The sequence below is a fragment of the Dysidea avara genome, chromosome 13 (assembly GCF_963678975.1).
Source record: "Dysidea avara chromosome 13, odDysAvar1.4, whole genome shotgun sequence".
Taxonomy (NCBI): domain Eukaryota; kingdom Metazoa; phylum Porifera; class Demospongiae; order Dictyoceratida; family Dysideidae; genus Dysidea; species Dysidea avara.
Window position 1 is genome coordinate 15,424,449 of NC_089284.1, and position 18,839 is coordinate 15,443,287.

At 38.6% G+C, this 18,839-nt stretch overlaps 1 protein-coding gene across 1 annotated transcript; it reads left to right on the forward strand.

The window, feature by feature from the left end:
- The first annotated feature begins 219 nt into the window (after positions 1–219).
- Positions 220–1,549, forward strand: LOC136242280 (uncharacterized). Its single transcript, XM_066033691.1, has 2 exons — positions 220–1,069; positions 1,419–1,549. Exons 1-2 carry the CDS (start codon positions 220–222, stop codon positions 1,547–1,549), a joined length of 981 nt encoding a protein of 326 aa, XP_065889763.1.
- Positions 1,550–18,839: the final 17,290 nt, after the last annotated feature.

Consider the following 18,839-nt stretch of genomic DNA (forward strand, 5'->3'; position numbering starts at 1 on the left):
GTGTCTTAATGAGAAGGGTCAATGTGATGTCCTCTTGTTAGACTTCCGTAAGGCCTTCGACAAGGTACCTCATGCATGTCTTTTCCAAAAACTTCACCATTATGGAATTCATGGAGCACTACTACTTCGGTTTAAATCTTTCCTAACCGATAGGTCACAATATGTGATAACCAAAAGAGCTATCCAATCCCAGTATCATCAGGAGTTTCTTAAGACACGATGCTAGCCCCACTGCTCTTTCTATTGTATATAAATGATTTACCTTCTCGAGTACGCTCTAAAGTAAAGTTGTATGCCGATGATGTATTACTTTACTCCTACATAAAATCTGAAACTGATTGTCAGGCATTACAAGAAGACCTAGATGCCCTCGCACAATGTACACGCATTTGGCAGATGGAGTTTAACCCCAGCAAATGTGAATTCTTGAGAATTACCAATAAGAAAAACCCCGTTGTCTTCAATTACTGCATTGAAGCTGTACCTATTGTCCAAGTTGCTCATACCAAATACCTTGACACAACAATTTCAAGCAACCTTTCATGGAATGAGCATATCCAAAGGATTATCAACAAGGCCAAACAAGTAAACAACTTTTTGTATCGTAACTTACGTGAATATCCTACTCACATTAAATGTAATTGTTACAAGATTATGGTTTGTCCAATCATTGAATATGCTGCGTCTGCTTGGGATTCCCACACCTTGTTGAATATAATCAAGCTAGAATCAATCCAGAGAACTGCTGCTAGATTTTGCTTTAATGACTTTTCAAGATATTCAAGTGTTACTAACATGTTGTCTTCTCTTAATCTACCATTGTTACAGGCAAGAAGAATCCAAGCTAATTTAAGTACTTTTTACAAAATAATTAACGGATATTTGATTGTGCCTACAGATGATCTTACCCCTAAACTTTCAAGTTTAAGGAGTGGCTACTATCACCAACCAATGACACTAATTGATGCGAACAAATTTTCCTTTTTTCCATCAGCCATCAAGTTATGGAACCAACTCCCTGCTGATGTAATTAATTCCTCTACCCCTAATGAGTTTTGTAATAACTTAAGTAACTTTTATGATCACACCTGTGCGTTATAATCTTTTGATTGCTACACAGTAATAAATATAATCTAAATTATTCTTTTGTAAAATAGACCTCGCAGTACAACAAAACCTTTAGTATATTGTTATATAAGCGTATTACTAAGTAAATAATCCCTATTATATTTAGTAACGCCGCATGAAATTTTGCTGAAAACGTTGTATTCTTCTCCTCCTTTGCATACTCATGAGTGCAAGCTGCCCATTTATTGACGCTTGACTATATCTTCTTTTTTTAAAGGATAGAAGAACCAGCCCTATTGGCACACCCATCCACCATACTGTAACTCTAAGCTAAGATGTTCTATTTAAAGGGTTTTGCAAATACCTACACCTCTACACCTACAGAACTAAAACAACAGAACCTACAGAACAAAGAATAGAAGAGAAGAAAGAAGAGGGGCTTAGACAGCCCCGAGGCGTCCCTCCCCCAGTGTCAGGTTGACTGAGGCTGGTACATGACTCTTATTAAGGGAATGACCGGAGGAGGAACGACAACCCCTGATGCACATGATGACCGAGTGCAAAAGGGAAAAGCCAAGATGGGAGCAAAGCCAGCTCATCACATTGCAATAAGGAGTTTTCCACTTGCGAGACAGGGGGAAGGCCAGACGGTTATAGGCTACAGTAGTAAAGGCACCCATGCCACTTGAAGTGGAAAAAACAAGAGGACTAAAGTTCCCATGTTCGATTTCTCAAACTCTCTCTTCTTACAGATGACGCTTCACATTTTCATGTTGGCGGTTGGAATGGTTAGAGGGGCATAAGGATTACATCAAAAAAAGTAGGTTGAAACTGACAACCCCAGAAACCAGATGCCTTAATATCTAGGCAAGCACCAGCATCATAATTTGCAATACAGAGGGAGAGAGACTCACCAGTCAAAGGTTGAAGGGAGGGCTCATTGTGGCAGACTTCAGATATTAAATCAGATGTTAGATCTTGGATGTCATTGTGGCAAATGGTAGGGAAAGCTCCATTTGAACAGCTGAGGGTATGTTCAATATTGTTAGATCTACCACACACAAGTTAGCAATGACTATATCTTAGACTGTGTCAGTTCCACAGCCTTGGATTTACTATCACAATTTCTTTGGCTAGTTAAGTTTCTTCATTACAAATCTTGGAACTCCACCTCTCTTGCGAGAACCACCATAAGCGATTTTCTCAAAGTTTGATTCATTCACTCTTGTTCCTCTTGGGATAGTCTTTGATATGTAGCTAATTAAATCTAATCCAAAACAGCCAAGCTGTAAAAAAAGTGTGCGGCCCTCAGAAAGGCTATGGTGAAAAAAGATGTGAAATCCAAGGTGGCGGCCAAGAAATGGCTGTGATGGTAGGTTAATGGTAAAAATTTTAATAACGACAATTCAGGTGAATTTTTGTGCCGCTTCACAAAATTTACCTGAATTGTCATTATTAAAATTTTTACCATTAACCTACCATCACAGCCATTTCTTGGCCGCCACCTTGGATTTCACATCTTTTTTCACCATAGCCTTTCTGAGGGCCGCACACTTTTTTTACAGCTTGGCTGTTTTGGATTAGATTTCATTTCTTTTTGTATTTGTATACCCCAAAGCCGGCCTATGGCCAGCTTTGGGACTTTTTTAACCTATGTTTTTTTTCTTTACTACAGGAAGAAGAAAAGATGAAGTAGATGTACTTTAAATATTTTATCAGTAAATGTACAAATTATATATATAATACATATGGGACCGGATTTGCGAAAAGGGGCCTTCCATACACATCCAATTTGCCAACTTTGACAATTGATAACTTCAGAATGGAAAGAGCTATTGCCTTGAAATTTGGGCAGTGGTGATTTCTTTGCAGCTGAACTCTCCACATGATGATTTCTTTGTAGCTGAACTCTCTACAAGATAATTTCTTCTAGCTGATCTCTCTACAGGGAGATTTGTTTGTAGCTGAACTATCTACAAGGTAACTTCTTCTAGCTGATCTCTCTACAGGGTGATTTGTTCGTAGCTGAATTCTGTACAGGTGATTTGTTTGCAGCTGAGCTCTTTACAAAATGGTTTCTTTGTAGCTGAACTCTCTACAAAGTAACTTCTTCTAACTGATCTTTCTACAGGGTGATTTGTTTGTAGCTGAACTATCTACAATGTAATTTCTTCTAGCTGATCTCTCTACAGGGTGATTTGTTTGTAGCTGAATTCTGTACAGGTGATTTGTTTGCAGCTGAGCTCTTTACAGAATGGTTTCTTTGTAGCTGAACTCTCTACAAAGTAACTTCTTCTAACTGATCTTTCTACAGGGTGATTTGTTTGTAGCTGAACTATCTACAAGGTAATTTCTTCTAGCTGATCTCTCTACAGGGTGATTTGTTTGTAGCTGAATTCTGTACAGGTGATTTGTTTGCAGCTGAGCTCTTTACAGAATGGTTTCTTTGTAGCTGAACTCTCTAAAAGGTAACTTCTTCTAACTGATCTCTCTATACAGGGCAATTTGTTTGTGGCAGAATTTTCTACAGGGTGATTTCTTTGCAGCTGAACTCTCTACATGGTGGTTTCTTTGTAGCTGAACTCTCTACAAGGTAACTTCTTCTAGCTGATCTCTCTACAGGGTGATTTGTTTGTAGCTGAACGATCTACAAGGTAACTTCTTCTAGCTGATCTCTCTACAGGGTGGTTTCTTTGTAGCTGAACTCTCTAAAAGGTAACTTTTCTAGCTGATGTCTCTACAAGGTGGCTAGTTAGTAGCTGAACTCTCTACATGGTGGTTTCTTTGTAACTGAACTTTCTACAAGGTAACTTCTTCTAGCTGATTTTTCAATAGGGTGATTTGTTTGTAGCTTCACTCTCTACAAGGTAACTTCTTCTAGCTGATCTCTCTACAGGGAGATTTGTTTGTAGCTGAACTCTCTACAGGTGATTTGTTTGAAGCTGAACTTTCTAAATGATGGTTTCTTTGTAGCTGAACTCTCTACAAGTTAACTTCTTCTAGCTGATCTCTCTACAGGGTGATTTGTTTGTAGCTGAATTCTGTACAGGTGATTTGTTTGCAGCTGAGCTCTTTACAGAATGGTTTCTTTGTAGCTGAACTCTCTAAAAGGTAACTTTTCTAGCTGATGTCTCTACAAGGTGGCTAGTTTGTAGCTGAACTCTCTACATGGTGGTTTCTTTGTAACTGAACTTTCTACAAGGTAACTTCTTCTAGCTGATTTTTCAATAGGGTGATTTGTTTGTAGCTTCACTCTCTACAAGGTAACTTCTTCTAGCTGATCTCTCTACAGGGAGATTTGTTTGTAGCTGAACTCTCTACAGGTGATTTGTTTGAAGCTGAACTTTCTAAATGATGGTTTCTTTGTAGCTGAACTCTCTACAAGTTAACTTCTTCTAGCTGATCTCTCATACAGGGTGATTTGTTTGCAGCTGAGCTCTTTACAGAATGGTTTCTTTGTAACTGAACTTTCTACAAAGTGACTTCTACAAGCTGATTTTTCAATAGGGTGATTTGTTTGTAGCTTCACTCTCTACAAGGTAATTTCTTCTAGCTGATCTCTCTACAGGGTGATTTGTTTGTAGCTGAATTCTGTACAGGTGATTTGTTTGCAGCTGAGCTCTTTACAGAATGGTTTCTTTGTAGCTGAACTCTCTAAAAGGTAACTTCTTCTAACTGATCTCTCTATACAGGGCAATTTGTTTGTGGCAGAATTTTCTACAGGGTGATTTCTTTGCAGCTGAACTCTCTACATGGTGGTTTCTTTGTAGCTGAACTCTCTACAAGGTAACTTCTTCTAGCTGATCTCTCTACAGGGTGATTTGTTTGTAGCTGAACGATCTACAAGGTAACTTCTTCTAGCTGATCTCTCTACAGGGTGGTTTCTTTGTAGCTGAACTCTCTAAAAGGTAACTTCATCTAACTGATCTTTCTACAGGGCAATTTGTTTGTGGCTGTATTTTCTACAGGGTGATTTGTTTGCAGCTGAACTCTCTACATGGTGGTTTCTTTGTAGCTGAACTCTCTACAAAGTAATTTCTTCTAGTTGATCTCTCTACAGGGTGATTTGTTTGTAGCTGAATTCTGTACAGGTGATTTGTTTGCAGCTGAGCTCTTTACAGAATGGTTTCTTTGTAGCTGAACTCTCTACAAGGTAACTTCTTCTAACTGATCTTTCTACAGGGCAATTTGTTCGTGGCAGAATTTTATACAGGGTGATTTCTTTGCAGCTGAACTCTCTACATGGTGGTTTCTTTGTAGCTGAACTCTCTACAAGGTAACTTCTTCTAGCTGATCTCTATACAGGGTGATTTGTTTGTAGCTGAACTCTCTACAAGTTAACTTCTTCTAGCTGATCTCTCTACATGGTGATTTGTTTGTAGCTGAATTCTATATAGGTGATTTGTTTGCAGCTGAGCTCTTTAAATAATGGTTTCTTTGTAGCTGAACTCTCTCAAGGTAACTTCTTCTAGCTGATGTCTTTACAGGGTCACTAGTTTGTAGCTGAATTCTCTACATGGTGGTTTCTTTGTAACTGAACTCTCTACAAGGTAACTTTTTCTAGCTCATCTTTCTACAGGGTGATTTATTTGTAGCTGAATTCTTTACAGGTGATTTGTTTGCAGCTGAGCTCTTTAAAGAATGGTTTCTTTGTAGCTGAACTATCTACAAGGTAACTTCTTCTAGCTGAAGTCTCTACAAGGTCACTGGTTTGTAGCTGAGCTCTCTACATGGTGGTTTTTTTGTAACTGAACTCTCTACAAGGTGACCTCTTCTAGCTGATCTTTCTACAGGGTGATTTGTTTGAAGCTGAACTCTCTACAAGGTAACTTCTTCTAGCTGATCTCTCTACAGGGAGATTTGTTTGTAGCTGAACTCTCTACATGATGGTTTCTTTGTAGCTGAACTCTCTACAAGATAACTTCTAGCTAATCTCTCTACAGGGAGATTTGTTTGTAGCTGATCTTTCTACAGGGTGATTTGTTTGAAGCTGAACTCTCTACAAGGTAACTTCTTCTAGCTGATCTCTCTACAGGGAGATTTGTTTGTAGCTGAACTCTCTACATGATGGTTTCTTTGTAGCTGAACTATCAACAAGGTAACTTCTTCTAGCTGATCTCTCTACAGGGTGATTTGTTTGTAGCTGAATTCTGTACAGGTGATTTGTTTGCAGCTGAGCTCTTTACAGAATGGTTTCTATGTAGCTGAACTCTTTACAAGGTAACTTCTTCTAGCTGATGTCTCTACAGGGTCACTAGTTTGTAAATGAATTCTCTACATGGTGGTTTCTTTGTAACTGAACTCTCTACGAGGTAACTTCTTCTAGCTGATCTTTCTATAGGGTGACTTGTTTGTAAACGAATTCTCTACATGGTGGTTTCTTTGTATCTGAACTCTCTACATTGTGGTTTCTTTGTAGCTGAACTCTACAAGGTGATTTCTTCTAGCTGAATTATCTCTTTCTATAGTTGCATGAATTCCCTACAAGGTAACTTCTTCTAGCTGATCTCTCTACAGGGTGAATTGTTTGTGGCTGATCTCTCTACAGGGTGGCTTGTTTGTAGCTGATCTCTATACAGGTTACTTGTTTCTAGCTGATCTCTTGAATTCTCTTCGGGTGACTGCTTTATTAGGATGACTGCTCTATTAGGATGACTGCTCTATTAGAGTATCTCGATCTCGCACTTGCTACACTAAGTTGGATTTCGTGTTATAACTCCGTGGTTTTAAGTCTGATTCTTCTACACCATTGAAGAGCCTTTCTAAGATGATAACTCCATCTGTACAGCGATTTTCAAAGCATTACCCCAAGCGGTTTACCTGGTAGGCGTGGCAAGCAGTCGTTTTTTATTAGCTAATCTCGATTGCGTAATTGTTACACACTGTTGGTTTTTTCGTTGTATCTCCCTGGTTTTTAGCTCGATTTCTTTCAAACCACAAAAGGTTTGAGGTTCAATAGTTAACCTATTCACCCACCGATTTTCAGCTTCTTCCCATACGCGGTTTACCCTGTAGGCGTGACAACATATTGGTGTTAATTTTCGTGAATAATCGCTCATAACTCTTTGCCTGTTTATCGTATTCCAGCCAAAGTTGGTACCGAGATGCGCCTTTATATCCCCCTTCTGTGTGCCAAATTTCAAGGCAATCGGATATGGCGTGCGAGTTTTATAGCAGTTTTTGTAAGTGTGCGACAAGAAAAAGAAAAATAAGAAGAAAAAAAAAACGAAGAAACTGAGCCAATTTTTGAAGTCGCATATCTCGGGAACGCGCGAAGCGATTTCGCTCAAATTTGGAATGTGGAGTGCTGCAGTTGTGGGGCATGTCCACAGCAAAAATCGTCTTGTTTCATCAAGGAAGCACAGAGCTACGGAGGTGCGAAAATTGCGTTTTCTTTCTTCCTGTCAATATACTCACGGGTGTTACGCGCCGGCTTCTTGGGCCGCACGACACACTACCGTGTGTCTTGATACCTTGCTGTAAGAATGCAAACTCCAGATGTGGTGGAGACTGAGGGTTTCCGATGGATATCTAAGGATTAGTGTTGTTTTAGTTAACTATGACTAAACCTGAAGTACTTTTAGTAAGACATATATATATATATGTGTTTTAGTTAATCAAAACTAAAAGCAACTTCATAATATATTAATTAAACTAAAACTCTAAATCTATAGCTAAAACGCAACAGAATAATTTACCAGTACTAAATCTAAAACTAAAAAGAATTAAGATAACTAAAACCAAAAGATTTTCTTATGTACAGCTAAAACTATAATTGGGTTTTTATAATTTTACTAAAACTATAATTAAAAGATTTTCACATCTTTTAACTAAAACTAAAATGACACAGAAATATAGCTAACCTTAACTAAATCAATAACTAAAAGGAATTAGGAAAGATTACTAAAACTATACCTAAAATAAATTGACGAAACTGGCCATGACTATAACTAAAACTAAAATTCCTTACTAAAACAACACTGCTATGGATGATGTTATGTTTTCAGCAAAGCCTCACTATGCAGTTTTGATTGTAAGGTGGAGCTGCCAGTGAGCAGCCCATAGATTTATATACTGTTTAGTCCTACGTACTGCATTCACTTAATGATTATAAATGATTTAGTAGTAGAATGTTGAACAGCATCCTGAATATCATATTATTTGAATATCCAATGTTGTATAAATAATAATGCACTTGAAAGCTGAGCCCTACTTATAACTGCATTGCATGTTCTCTATATTAGTGAGTGTAGTTACGTACATTGAAAATAATAAATATTATTGTGCTTAATGTTTGTTGAAGTTTGATAATTGGTATAAAGGTGATATAATCATATAATGAACAATGCTACATTATCGGTACAATGTATAGTTTATGTAGGTGTGTGTCAAGTTTTTTGTGTATGTTGTATGTTGTGGAAGCACCCTTGTACAGGCTTAGCCTTTGGTGCAGCCATGATGTATATAGCTTGGCAGCATCCAGTTTGGTAGCTATGCATGGATATCACATCTTTTCTGTGTTTTTTTCTACAAGAACAAATAGAAACACCATCAAATAAATGAATTCCAATATTTATGCATATAGATATCACATCTTTTTCTTTGCTTTTTTTCTACAAGAACAAAGAGAAGCACTATCAAATAAATCAATTCCATTATTATTACACAATGAACTAATAACTTGTAAGTAATATGAACTGTATGCGTGCATGCATGTGTAGCTATACACTGAATGTTCTAATAGGGTGACTGTTCTATTAGAATATCTCGATCTCGCATTTGCAACACGTAGTTGGGTTTCGAATCATAACTCAGTGGTTTGTAATCCAATTCTTCTGTACTACTGGAAGGACTTTCCATGATGATTATTCCAGCTACATACTGATTTTCAGCTCATTGCTCTAAGCGGTTTGCCTGGTAGATACGAAAACTAATAGTTTTTTATTCATAAAAATCGATTGCGTAATTTTGACACAGGTCGGGTTTTGTGTCATATCTCCGTGGTCTTTATTCCGATTCCTTTCAAACCACAAAAAGGCACTCCTACGATGGTTGCTCCATCTACATATCAATTTTCAACTGATTCCTCAAAGGAGTTTACCCTGTAGGCGTGACAGACCTTCGACCTTATTTTACGCAAATAATCGGTCATAACTCCGTGAATGTTCATCGAATTCCTACCAAAGTTGGTACACAGATCCGCCTTAATGAGCCCTTTAAGTGTGCCAAATTTCAGCCCGATCCGAGCACGCATTCGTGTTTTATGGCGGATTTTGCGAATGTGAGAAATGAAGAAGAAGAAGAAAAAAAAACGAAGAAATTAAAACGAAATTTTGTTCGCTCGTATCTCGGAAATGGCTGGAGCGATTTTCTTCAAATTTGGTGTGTAGACTCCCCTTACCGGCCGGCACCTCTCTAGCAAATTTGGTTCCAATCGGATAAGGGATCACAGAGCTACATAGGTGTGAAAATTGCGTTTTCTTTCTTCCTGTTAATATACTCACGGGTGGCACGCCGGCTTCTTGGGCCGCACGACACACTACCGTGTGTCTTGATATATGAAGTAGTTTCACTTGATTATGACCTGCTGTTATTTTGGGAAGTGGTGAGTTAATTCCCATAAGTGCACCGCTCATAAGGTAATAATGTTGCCTACGCTAATTGCTGATTTATTTTGCGGTCTATCTTAAATTTAAGACACTTCTAACTACAGTATAGCAGTTATTATGTACAGTTGGTGAATTCGTCCATTTATTTGCAGTCAACACAGCATGGTAAACTCAGTGAACTTGCTATCACGTGCTATTCTCATAAGTGTTTGTTATTCACTTGTTAGTAATGGGTCTGAAGTAGGCTAGCTAGCTATGCAGCCAAATTACAGTTTTGTTTGTGCATTTTAAGGGACAATTCAGTAAGTTACAAAATAATAAGAGGTTTGGGGCACATTTTCACCTCCTGGAAAATGGCCTTTACTCAATCTGTTCAGTGTTCACTGATGGTTTTAATGGTGCCCAGAAGCCATACCCTATTGAGGTTGCAACACCAACAAGTACCTGCCTACTTGTAACAAACCACACTCTTTCCTCATACATGTTATAAACCCATCGTACCCACACAACCCACACAACAACTGGAGAAGTGTAGCTGCCAAGCACGGCTACCAAGTTCATATCATGTAACACGCTAAACACACTTACAAACCACATTGACATAAGCAAATACAACTAGCACATGACCTAGGAGGGTGGGGGCCTGCACAGTGCAGTTAATTCCAGGGGCGGATCCAGGACCTGTCAAGGGGAGGGCACAAACAGGCAAGTTGTAGGCGGTTAGGGAGAGCCAGATCCCGTTGTTGGTTGCTGCATTTTTGAAGCAGCAAATAAAAATAATATAAATCTTTGTAGTATGCACTGTTGGTTTTTATCATTTTGCCTTTGCAGATATAGTTGTGAAGTCTTTAAAGCCGTTTAAAAGGCTCTGAATGTCTTAAACAACCAGCAACACAATAATTATTTTTAGAGGCGCTTTAGTACGCACGGAGGTACTGGGCAATAATTTCATAGCTAGTTTGACTTTGGTTTGCTTTAGTTTCAGGTGAATTCGTAATCAATGCTAGTAAAATGTGTATATTTTTGTGAGTTTTATAAGCTGGCATAAAGTTTGTATTTTAATCAGAAGTATGGCTCCTCCACAAGAGGGGGGGGGGGACATTTGCCCCAAATGCCCCATCCTGGATCCGCCATTGAATTCACTATGTCCAATTGAGACCAAGGGAAAAAACTGAACAGGCTAGTTTGCTCCTCTTTTTTTTTTTGCTCCTTTTTTTGCCAGCTCGGAAAAAACCACCCTACTGAAAACTGCATGGGAAAAAATGTGTGCATAAGACAAGTTCAGATCATGACTCCTTTCTCCAGCTCCACTCAGGATCTGCCAATAAGTTTAGGAAAATCAACATGGGGGTGGGTGGGTAGGAAGGTAGCCTACACTTAAAATGACAGCATAGAATTAAACATGGGCTCACACATATGTGGCACGTGCACCTTCATTACATATTCCGGAAAGAGTTATTTTCCATCTAATTTGCAAGCTCAACTGACATAAAATACACCTCTTTCCTCATACATGTTATAAACCCTTCATACCCACACAACCTACACAGCAACTGGAGAGGTGTAGCTGCCAAGTACAGCTACCAGTTCATATCATGTATCCACTAGATGTCCAAAGAGCGGGGTAAAAGTATTATGGCTTGATTAAGACATGATCAAGGACAGATATACAACCAGATTACAGCACAGAGCAACCGATATACAAACAATTAAGTGGTAGTGAAGTCTAACAAACATACTCTCCTGGGAAAATTGTCATCAGCTTAAAAAATTAAAGTCCTATGTTTTTAGTTACCGATAATCTTTTCTCCAATGTATACTTGATAAATTATAGCCATCCTTTGCTTTTTCAGATTTCCAACAACTGTGCCGCTTGAATACTCTGTCTGGGACACCTGCTCCTGCTGCCATTGTAGTTCCACCTGATCTGAGACTATGGGGCTAAATTCATCAGGTGGGTATCCAAGGTCCTTCAGCTTCTGTTTTAGTAGCTCATGTACGAAAATGTACCAGAGGTTCTCAAGGCATGGGACTTTCCTCAGTCTGGTTATTCCCCGGAATAGGTACTCTTCGCTCCCTTGGGTGATTCCTGCCATCTTCATGTATTGTTCCAACATGGCCAATGGGCAGGTTATAGAACCTGATCTCGCAATAAGCACCTGGTCACCCTGGTCGTTTTTGCTTTTGGGGATTCTTATTGTCACGTAGTCAGGATGAAAATCCATATTGCTAATCCGTATGTCGGACACCTCACTGTACCTGAGGAAGCCAGCGTAAGTGATAACACATATATGGTTGCCAGTCAAATGCTAGCGAGAGACCCATTTTCCAAAGCATCCTCAACAATAGATTTTAACATATCGGCTGTGAAGGGTTCCTTCTTGTTGATTGGTTTAGCCAGAGATCTTTTAAGGCCATCTAACACTGCGTGGATGAAAGGGTCTGTTGTTGGTGATGGTAACCCTGCCATGGAGTGGGCCCATGATATTGCATTGCTGACTTCAGAACTGACCATTGGTCTGCTGACAATACATCTAGGGGAAGATGAAGGAAGATCATGCATACATTGTACTGCTGACTATAATTTGGATGCATTAATCAAGACACACAGTACTAATACGAAGGGTGCATCAACAGAGTCGCCCCTATCGAACGTTTAGTGACAAAGGTCAACATGAGCAAGCCGCCAACTACTGACAGGAATAGCGTGAAGCGAAAGAAACCTGATGATAACGTCTCCCCTGATACTCTAAGGGCTCAGGCCCTAAGTAAGATCGTTGATATGTGTGCATGTTGTAATAAACGTTGTACTAGTACGGGAAAAACAGCGAAACAATACAGTGTGACCTATGTTACTCATGGGTACACGCAACTTGTGAAGGTATCTCAAAAAGCCATTTCAAGTCTCTCAATGAAATCCTATCAGTCAACAATGATAACATTATCTACTTGTGTAAAACCAACAAGTGTAATGTGCGTTTCAAACAGCTGCTAGCTTCTAAAATTGGTCCCTCTGATCAACCTGAAGTTTCCGACCTTTCTTCAAAGGTTGATAACCTTGCTACTCGTAGTGCAAAGCTTGAAAAAGACCTAGCAGAAACAATTGCTTTTATTAAAAACGTCAGCACTTCTGCTGGCAAATCAGTCGACACTGACAAGGGAGCCAAAGTATCTGCAGCCAGTAGCAGGCCCTTGGCTTCAACCTCCAATATGAATTCATCAAATGACCATAGATTTAATGTTGTGGTATACGGAATTGAAGAATGTCCTACTAATACAATCAGACCGGCTCGTCTCCAAAAAGATTTTGACTCTGTGTCATCGATCTTCAGTGGACTGGGTGTTACTCCTGACCCTGGGACCATTGTGGACTGCTATCGACTTGGAAAATTCAAAGTACAACCGCCAAGACCAAGGCCTATTCTTGTCAAATTCCGTAGTGTTATTCACGTCAACCAAGTCCTAGCCAACAAGAGATCCTTATCAACTCCGGTTTTTATAAAACCTGACCTGTCTCCAGAGGAAAGGACAAGGGAGGCAGTCTTGCTGAAGGAAAGGTGGGAATTGTTACAGAAAGGGTACAGTCTAAGTATCATCAGGATACATAACAACAGCATCTTTGTGAATAACCAATTATATGGCCAAGTCAAAAACTCTGTCTTTCAGACCTGTCCCACCAGTCTACCTGAAGCCCCTACAGACCAACCTGTCGCTGCCTCACAACTTATGGACCAACAAACACCATTGATAACCTTAGTATCTCCTGATCCCCCATCCGCTACCAGTAGCCAGCCCAAGTGACTAGATCATGTATGTTTAATGAACACTCGTAGTATAGTCAATAAAATGGATTTGTTTCAGAACTATGTATACTCTAATTCTCCTGATATTATCGCAGTAACAAGACTTGGCTATCTGAAAAAATATTTGATAATGAAATTTTACCTAACAACTATACAATCATTCGGAAAGATCGCAAAACTCTTGGTGGTGGAGTAATGTTTGCTGTTAAATCTTCTAAACCATATCAAGTGTTACAATCCCCTACCAACCTAGAGATGCTAACTATCAGTATTGGATCTACTTTACTAACTGTGTATTGCTTAGGATATATTCCTCCTGATTCATCGGTCGATTATTGCCAAGAATTTCTGAGCTACATTAACACCCTCAGGGATCTTACTGGCCATTTAATTCTACTGGGAGATTTCAATGTAGGAGATATCAACTGGGATTCCCTATGTGGTCAATCCCCCTTTTCATCGAATTTCTGTGACGTTGTATTTGACCTTAACCTTGTTCAAATGATAGATGAACCTACTCATATAGCTGGTAACATACTTGACCTAGTCCTAACCAATGCTCCTGACAATATTTTGAATCTAAGAATACACCGTGATCCTCCTTTACCTATCCCATCAGACCATTTTGTCATAACCTTTGACTCTCATTCATCATTGAACAATGACAGTGACCAAAGGGCTACACCATTTCTAAATTACTCTAAAGGTAACTACAATGACCTGTGTTACTTTTTATATAACTCTGATTTCACACCTTGTCTCATGTCTGAAGATATTGAATTTGTGTGGTCATACCTTAGCAACACCATTAAAGATGCTCTACCACATTTTATTCCCATAACTACAATTAAACCTAATAGTCAGCCCGTGTGGTTCAATTCCAACATTAGACACCACATCAACTGTCTACGCTCACTTAGACATAAATTTAACAACAACTCTACTGAATACAATAAAAATAAGCTGGAAACCTCCCAAAACCTACTTCAAGCAAAGATCAGCAATGCTAAAATGACATATGAATCCAATTTAGTCACTACATCTGACAATCCCAAAATTTACAAATATATCAGAGGGTTTACAAAATCCAAATCTATCCCCTCCACTATATATCACAATTCTACGACATTCGACTGTGATAATGATAAAGCCAATGCTTTCAACAATTACTTTTACTCAATTTTTAATAACACTTCCACTGATTTACCGCCTTCTTTTAACTCCTATTGTCCTGTATCACTCTGTCATATTACAATCACTGAAGCTGATGTCTATGAAGCATTGGTAAGCTTAGACACATCCAAGGCCATGGGCCCAGACGGCATCCCACCCATTCTACTTTCTAAGTGTGCTTCGGTCCTCTATAAACCTCTTCACTATCTTTTCAATCTGACATTAAAATTTGGTTATCTTCCTTGTGAATGGAAAGTTCACAAAATAATTCCTGTGTTTAAATCTGGTGACCCTACCCATATCAACAACTACCGACCGATATCCTTACTCAGTAATACTTCTAAAGTGTTGGAACGAATACTGCACGATAAAATTATTGGACATGTTACTAGCAGAATAAATCCTGCCCAGTTTGGATTTATTCAGAATCATTCATCAGTACAACAACTCCTTTTAGTTTTATCTGACATTTTTACCTCTCGTCATCAGCTGGATATCATTTACCTGGATATCACCAAGGCTTTTGATACTATTTCTCATTCACATCTACTTCACAAACTTCGTATGTTCGATATTGGCGGTGAACTCTGGTCATGGTTTCTGGCATATGTTACTAATAGGTCTCAATTTGTATCAATTAATGGCTGTAATTCCAATCTTCTCCCTGTTAAATCAGGAGTACCTCAAGGTAGTATACTTGGTCCTTTATTATTCATTATTTACATGAATGATATCTCCCGTGCCATCACTTACAGTAAAATCTTTCTTTTTGCAGATGATACAAAATGCTTTAAACATATCAAAGTACCAAGCGACATGCAGCTCTTACAACATGATTTAAACTGCTTATCAAATTGGAGCACAACATCTCTTTTGTCATTTCATTCCTCTAAAAGTACCCATCTGTCATTTAAATGTAAATTTACATCCACTTATAACATCAATGGCAATCCTATAAACACTTCCCATTTGCATAAAGACCTAGGTGTCCTGATTAGTGATAATCTCAATTGGAACGAGCATCATGACTACATTCTAAAGAAAGCCTATAAGACTCTGAGACTTGTACGTAGAACCTTTTGTAAAACCATTGTGCCTTCGGTTACGCTCAAACTATATATATCCTTAGTAAGATCGCAGCTCCTATACTGTGCACCAGTGTGGCGACCTCATCTCTTAAAAGACATCTCCAAAATTGAACAACTTCAACGTAGGGCAACTAAATATATTTTACAAGACTTCTCCTCAGACTACAAAACATGGCTGACAAAACTCAATTTGCTTCCATTAATGTACATCTTTGAAATATCAGACATAATCTTTTTTGTCAACTCTCTGAAACATCCCACTCCAAGCTTCAATATCAACCTCTACATTTCATTCTCCCATAGTACTACAAGATCCAATTCAGTCAAGCTACACCACAACATATCCTTTACTAATAAAGAGCGTCATTTTTATTTCAACCGAATCTGTCGCCTTTGGAATTCCCTACCAATCATTGATATAAGTTTGCCTATAGAAACCATCAAAAGACGTATCAAATCTTTTCTCTGGAATCATTTTATCACAAACTTCAATTCTACTGACCCACACAAATATCACTATCTCTGTCCGTGTGGAACTGTGTCAGCAATCATCTTGTCATGAACTTTGATCTCTTGTAGTTACATACTAATTGATTTATAATTAAATAAATAAGTAACTTACTGTAGTTAAGTAATTAATTTTTGTAACATACTCAGGCCACTAGCACAGGTTGCTAGTGGACCCTCAGCATGGACTAATATTGTTTTCATGAATGTATAACCACTGTATCTGTATGTAGTTGTACCCATGCTGAAAAGCCTTATAAATAAATAAATAAATAAATAGTGTGTTGTACGGCCAAGGAAGCCGGCGACCACACCATGAGTATATTTAAAAGAAAGAAAACAGCTTTTTCATGCGTGCATAGCTCCATGGCCCCTTCTCCAAAGCACACCATTTTTGCATTATAGCTGTCTCCCAAATAGGGTACGCCACACAGCAAATTTGATTAAATTCGCAACAGCCATTTGCGAGATATGAGCGTTCAAAATGTCGTTTTAGTTTCTTCGTTTTTTTTCTTCTTATGCCATACGGGGGGCTTCGATTTATTTTTGCACAGTTTGCAAAAATTGCTATAAAATGCAAACGTGTAACTCAATTGTCTCGATCTTTTGGCACAGATGAAGAGTGTGTAACGGTGGATTCACGTACCAAGTTTGTTGCGAATCTGAGTAATTTTCAAGGAGTTATGAACATTCATTCACATAAAAATTAAACTTCTGTCACGGCTACAGAGTAAACCAAGTATCAAGACACACGGTAGTGCCGTGTCGTGCGGCCCAAGAAGCCGGCGCGCCATACCGTGAGTAGAGTTGTTTTTTTTGTTTGTTTTTTTAGAGTAAAGTATCAATTATCGGACATTACGATGTTCGGACAGCTGCCATTCACTTCCTGGAAATTCTGCAGCTTAGGTTATTGTACCAAAAGGTAGGCTACAATAAGCAATAATTATCCTCCAACAATCAGCTTTGTGTGATTAAAAGCTTAAGAGTTACAGCCAATAGTATGCTTAGTCCGATAAAATCTATGTTCGGACAAAACTATCAGTTGTCGGACTTTGATTTTTACTACCAGTAAACAATGTCCAATTTATTTCAAATTTGTATGCAATATACCTGTACTCATTAGCTATTAATGGCCAAAAACTGGTTTCGTTATCTTTAGCATAGAGGGAGTACGAGCCTCCCAATTTTTAGCAGTATTGTCAGACTCCCTCCGCTTTAATTTAGCCATGCCCACCAACAGAGTTTATATGCTTTTGCAACAAATGCACCAGTGCTAAACCACAGAAGAAGGTAAATAAATATCTCTCAAGAGTAGAGGTGTGCTTTAAAGTTGATATTCAGGATATTTCCATTGGAACGCAGTATTTTTGGCTCCTAAATGAAGGAGATGCACGCAAGGTGGAAAAATGAAGTTATGCAAAACCACCTCCTGACCACCTCCATATGCTAGTCTTGGCGTCCTATCACAAATATACTGTCACGGAAATTGAAAGGCTTTTCTTTTTTCTACCTTATATGGTGAAACAAAAAGGATGAAAATGTTGCTTTGTGCATCCATAGAAGGTAGAAAATGGAACATCTTTTCATTTCTAGGTGGTATTTGCGATTGAGGCACCAAGACTAACAAATGTGGTTGGTCAGAAAGTTGTTTCTCGTAATTTCATTTTTCCACCTTGCATGCATCTCCTTCATTTAGGAGCCAAAAATACTGCGTTCCAATAGAAATATCCTGAATATCAACTTTAAAACGCACCTCTACTCTTGAAAGATATTTATTTACTTTCTTCTGTGGTTCAGCACTGGTGCATTTGTTGCAAAAAGCATTAACTCTGTTGGTGGGCATGGCTAAATTAAAGTGGAGGGCGTCCGACAATACCGCTAAAAATTGTGTGGCTAGAACTCCCTCTGTGCTGAAGATAACGAAACCATTTTTTGGCCATTAATAGCTAATGAGTACAGGTATATAGCATACAAATTTGAAATAAATTGGACATTGTTTACTGGTAGTAAAAATCAAAGTCCGACAACTGATAGTTTTGTCCGAACATAGATTTTATCGGACTAAGCATACTATTGGCTGTAACTCTTAAGTTTTTAATCACGCAAAGCTGATTATTGGAGGATAATTATTGCTTGGTGCATGTAACCTACCTTTTGGTACAATAACCTAAGCTGCAAGATTTCCAGGAAGTGAATGGCAGCTGTCCGAACATCATATTGTCCGATAATTGATACTTTACTCTATATTGACAGGAAGAATCTATTTAGCCTGTTGCCTGGCAGTCCTTTGTGGGAGTTGAACTCTGTTTCATGTTCCCACTCCCTGCAGTTTGGTCAGTAGTCTGCAGGGCTTTCTTCTTAAGGCCCCTGTCCGGGGGTTTTGCTGGCGGTCCATGCGGTGTTTTTGTAGGTCTGTGTAGGCTCTGTAGGTTTAGCTGCTTTTTCTTTTTTCTGCTTTTTGTCATTTATAAATTAATTAGGTTTAACTTCTAGCTAGAGATCGGGGAGGATGGGAGTGCCATTAGGGCCGGAATAAAAAAAATTCAAAAAAAAATATTGACAGGAAGAAAGAAAACGTTCACACCTTTGTA